This window comes from Lactuca virosa, chromosome 4, assembly GCF_052849685.1.
Source record: "Lactuca virosa cultivar CGN04683 chromosome 4, Lactuca_virosa_CGN04683_v6, whole genome shotgun sequence".
NCBI classification, from domain to species: Eukaryota; Viridiplantae; Streptophyta; class Magnoliopsida; order Asterales; family Asteraceae; genus Lactuca; species Lactuca virosa.
In genome coordinates, this window is record NC_136429.1 from 207,155,981 (window position 1) to 207,161,488 (window position 5,508).

The following is a 5,508-nucleotide window of genomic DNA, read 5'->3' on the forward strand; positions in this document are numbered from 1 at the left end:
CTCATTGCTCATTCCTAGTCAATACTTTATCTGTTTTTCATACTTGGCTAGGTATTTATTGAATTATTATAACATGTCAGTCTAGTAGTTAGGGGTGGCCGTTCAGTCGCCTATGATACTAGATTAGTGGCTTTGCTAAAAAAATTATGTCAATGAAGTTAAGATTGTTACACCCTTCATTTTTTTTAAAGTTCACCTTAAACTTTGATTTTGATGACATTAGGGCCTATATATCGGTCTAGTAGTTAGGGGTTGGCCAATTAGCCGCCTATGATACTAGGTTAGCGGTTTAAGGTTTTTATGACATTGGGACCTATATTTTCAGCAAACCATGCTTGATTTTGAAGAAGAAAAAAATTGTCACAAATTTTAACCATACAAGGGGTATTTCAACACAAAATTGAATTTCACTTTCGTCTAAGTAAATTCTATGCACTTTGTAATCTGGGGTTTGAACTTTGCACCTACAATATCATCCAATAGATTAATTTATTCTAAAATAGTCAAATACCTTTGCCTTTCCCAGATTTACAGATGTTACCAAAACACATTCCCAAGAGAAAGCGGAAGTGGGGAAGAAAATAAAATGTTGAGATCTGCTAGCTATTACATATAAGAACTAGCTATCAAGAACATAACACTGCTTTCAACCTACTTCCTTCACAAACATAAACACCACCTGTTTTTATACAAAGACTGACCCTAAATATATTTACATTTACAACAACATAATATTAACTTCTCCACCCATTAACCACATTACCAGCAGTTGGCCTCTTCGACCTCGAGCTTGTTACAGAAATTCCACTCTCATACATACGTTGAATTTCTTCTCTGTACTCTGTTAATGACTTGTCTGGTATCTTTGGAGTTAGTTCCACCACGTCCCCCATTTTCAGCTTGCAGCTAGGATCACTCACTGGCTCATGGTTCAGCTTTGGCATCAACTCTTGCTTCACAGAGAATCCATACGGTGTCCACGTGTAGCTTCCGTGTCCAGCCCTAGCAAGAAGATCCTTCACCGTTGAATTCGCACAAAATTCTTGCACCGACATCTGTAAACAATGTTCACAAGATAAATACTTCCCCACTTTCACCATGTTACAAGTTCAAGTCATTATATAGGGCAGGACACGATATGACAGAACAGGTTGTACTGCGTCTGACACGCATTCGACTGTGACCGGGACCGATGCCAATGGGACAAAAAAATTGAAATTCTTTGTCCTACCCAAAAAGAAGGAACAAGGTGGGATAGGGACTCGCTCTCGATCTCTTGTATATGCAAAAGACGTAAATGCCCTCCTCGTCCTCATCATCGAAAATAGCCCTAGAAAGCTTGTCCAGCCACTTCATGTCCAGGTCCAGGTAACAAACGCAGCTTTACGGCTGCGTTTGATAGAAGGGGACTGGACTCGACTAAACTAGACAAGTTTTCTATAGCTATTTTTGATGATGAGGATGAGGAGGGCATTTACGTCTTTTGCATATACAAGAGATCGAGAGCGAGTCCCTGTCCCATCTTGTTCCTCCTTTTTGGATAGGACAAAGAATTTCAATTTTTTGTCCCATTGACATCGGTACCGGTCACAGTCCAATGCGTGTTAGACGCAGTACAACCTGTTCTGTCATATTGTGTCCGTCTAAAAAGTAAAAACAAGAGATTGTTTTAGATTCTTGATTACTGACCTTATCGCTCTCAATCACGATTACAAATACGGGTCCATCAGATCCACACGAGGGTTTATATGAATGCGGGCAATCTTCAGAATGGAAAGGGAATTTACAAGGTGGTTTCATGGCTTCTGTGTAACCAATGCATGATTGATCTTTCATCATTGTCTCACAGTGCCATGTCACAACCCAACGTGCCCATTCCACCATCTGTAAAACAAAGGAAGAATGCATGCAATCGCCTTCTTTGTATCTCCAGTGAGCTGCAAATCCAAACTCGGCTTGTGAATGCATCTCTTTTGTTCTGATTTGAACTTCAAGTGGAACTAATCCTTCCCCCACCACTACTGTGTGCAAAGATCGATACCTACAATATAAAGTTTGTAATTAGAATAAAAAAATTTAAACAGCTCTTTACACTATGTTGTATTTAGTAATTCCATTAACATACCCATTACACTTTGGGTGATCTATATAGTCTTTGAACTTTCCAGGAACTTCAGACCATAAGTTGTGAACAAGCTGTAATGTTTTATAGCAATCCTCTACATTCTCCACAATCAATCTTAACCCATGAATGTCATGGATTTCATCCATACTCAGCTTTTTTCTACACCAAAAATTATACTTAAAAAATGTTAGATAACATTTAATGATATGCATACTTTACCAGAATATGGTGATAGGAGAGAAGGGAACATACTTTAGCATTTTGCAATGAACACTGTACAAGCTTTTATGTCTGCCATAAAGAACATGGTAAGAAATGGACTCATCTTTAAGAGCTTTTTCAAGTTTTTCAGCAGCAGAAGAGACCATTGCCTCATTGAAGGACTTTAGAAGTTGTGAAGATAGATCTTTGTATTGTTCAGGGTTTATATATTTGAAGCAGAGATTCTCCAACTGTTCTTTCCATCTAACGATTCCCAAACGGTTTGCAAGAGGAGCAAATATCTCCATAGTCTCTTTTGCAAATCTGTATTGCTTACATAAAGGCAATGCATCCAGTGTCATCATATTGTGCAACCTATCAGCTAATTTAATGAGAACTGCTCTTGCATCAGCCATTGCAAGAAACATGGTGTGCATACGATCTGCTTCAATGGTTTTAGTTGCTGTATTGCTTTCACGAGCAAGCTTACTCAATTGACTCAACTTGGACACCTGTAAATATGAAAATAATTTAAGTCTTTCAAAAATCTGAGTAAGATTTACCCATAAACTTTCTTAAATCTATCCCTTCATAAAATGTGCATAAAGACTAAACTCTACATAAAATGCATATAACAGATAATAGATAGAGATTGCATTATGTAGAGTCATACCCCTTCAACAAGATCAGCAAGCCCAGCTCCAAAAGTTTGAAGAATATAGTCATAGGTCATAAAAGAATCATCAAGTGTGTCATGTAGAAGCCCTGCAGCGACCACCATAGCATTGGCACCAATGGTGGCAAGCAAACCAGCAGTTTCGACACAATGTTGTAAATAAGGATCCCCACTCGCTCTCATCTACGAGATCAATATGGCAACTTTAATAGATAGAAAGAAATCCAAAGAATTTGAAATGAAGTACAGAAGAACATTTGTTAATACCTGTCCTTTATGCGCTTTAGCAGCTTCATAAAAAGCTTTGATTACCAATTCGTCGTTGAATATATTGTGTTTTAACTGCGCAGCCAAGAGCATATCTTTAGCGTAAGGATCGGGATTTGGTGCCTTCAAGTTATTATCATCCATGATAAATGTTAGTTCTTCAGCCAAATTATCATGCATTCGAAAACTCGACGAATAATCGACATACGAGCCTAAAGCGTGTGTAACAAACCCTTTGAACAAGCGCTTGGTCCCACCACGAAAGGAACCGTCTCTTTCCGGTGAAAATCTCATCGACGGAGTACTGCTTAACGAACCCGGCCCTTGAATAACCGACACCGGACTCTGATGAAGATGATCCCGTTTCAAACACGATCCAAAAGGTGAATACGAAAAGGAATTGCTCAACTCTTCCCCACATCTCAACGACGTCAAATCTTCCGCTCCACCGGAGGAAAAGCTCGATGAAGAAGAGAAAAGCGAAGAAAGTCCGCCAATGATTGACTTTTGCGATGACGAAACGGTGGCCGTCGACGACGACGACGAACGGCTGTTTAAATCAAACTCATAGGATCCATGTGAATTGATCTGACATGGATACGGCGTTGAGCACACACTACTTGGAGGACTTGCGTACAGTGCTATTGTCGGAACCGCCATGATTGACAAAACAGATCAATTTCGTAAAATCTAAAACCTAGGTTCTTGATAAAAGAAAAAAAAAAGTAAATTCTTCACTGAAATGAATGAAATCAGGAGAAAACAAATGGATATTGAAGATCAATTATGGTATTTATATAAAAATTTATGCAAATTAATTGGGAAGTCGACGAATTTGTTGATATGAAGAAGGTCAAAGAAAGGAAGAAAGGGGTTCTTCTTCTTTTCCTATTTAGAATAGGCGATCTTTTGATTTATAATCAATAAAAAAGAAAAACATGTTGCTTAGCGGCAAGGCGAAGGAACGTGGCTGAAATTACGAAAATACCCTTGAGACGTACCAAAAATAACGGAATCTAACAATATTGTTTCTAGAAGCAGTTTTGCAATATATCTGTCTAGAATACCCAAAACCCAATAGCTGGTTAGCTACTACTAGTAATGAGACCAGACAATTCATGAAATACTTAATCCAATTTGGAAAATATTTGAAATCGATTCGATTTTAATTGAGTCGAGCTCGAGATCGAGTTACTCGAGTACCTTATCGAGTCGAACTCGAGTAGTAAAACAATCGGCTCATAAAGCTAGTGAGCTTAATCGAGTAGTGTCATGAAAATCGAGACTTGGACGTTTGAATCAACCAATGCATGAGATATGAGCATTTTGAGATAAGATAATGAGAGTTTTGGGTGTTTGTGACTTTATCAGCCATGCAAAGGCTTAAAGTCACTGACTTTATGGAGTAAGAGCCTTTAGGGAGTCCATATCTGTGATATGAGCGAAGGTCTTAATTGATTAAGACCAAAAGAGTAGAAAGTGCAAAACGGGGGCGTACGCCGAGCGTAATCCAAGTACGCGAAGCGTAGGGTTGAGAATCCCCGATGCATGCGTGGCATCGGAGTACGCCCAGTGTAGAGATATTGTACACGCAGCGTTCTCGCTGGCGTTGACTTTTGGTTGACTTTTAGGGTTTGGTCAATTTGTGGACTATTAAGGCCATTGAGGGGTAAAATGGTCTTTTACCCTTCTGTGAGTTTGTAGAAGGGTTTGTTTAGCTTCTTGAGAGCCGTGATTAATTAGCGATAATTGTCGTATGTGTTAGGCGGAGGCTAGACCGGTGATTTGAGTTCGAGATTATCCGATTTCTTGCGAGGTGAGTCTTCTCACTATACTTACCACGGGTGGTATCTTTGTGTGACGGAGGTGTTTTATGTGCTTACCTGTGTATTGTGATATTCTGGATTATGTCTTTGTGATTTATGTTGAGTATTATTGTTATGAGCTTATTGAGTTAGGACCGGAGGGTCCACCCAAGTTGTGGGACCAGAGGGTCTCCACTGAGACACATTGACCGGAGGGTCGTATTGAGTTAGCCTCAAGTCGCTAATGTGATGTATGTGTGGTATTTTTGGGAACTCACTAAGCTTCGTGCTTACCGTGTTATGTGTTATGTGTTTCAGGTACCTCTCAGTAGCACGGGAAGGTACCGACTTGATTGTATACACACCCGAGTTGGAGATACGTTTTTGGAGGATCCTGGATTTGTGTTATAAACAGTTTTGGGACATGTGTTTTG

General features: G+C 39.4%; 1 protein-coding gene across 1 annotated transcript; it reads right to left on the bottom strand.

The window, feature by feature from the left end:
- Nucleotides 1-472: 472 nt before the first annotated feature.
- On the bottom strand, nucleotides 473-4,161 carry LOC145107950 (putative GTP diphosphokinase RSH2, chloroplastic). Its single transcript, XM_079044915.1, has 6 exons — nucleotides 3,270-4,161; nucleotides 3,000-3,185; nucleotides 2,378-2,838; nucleotides 2,126-2,284; nucleotides 1,690-2,041; nucleotides 473-1,055 (listed from the first exon to the last, which is right to left on the bottom strand). Exons 1-6 carry the CDS (start codon nucleotides 3,927-3,929, stop codon nucleotides 735-737), a joined length of 2,139 nt encoding a protein of 712 aa, XP_078901041.1. The 5' UTR covers nucleotides 3,930-4,161; the 3' UTR covers nucleotides 473-734.
- Between the last annotated feature and the right edge of the window lie 1,347 nt (nucleotides 4,162-5,508).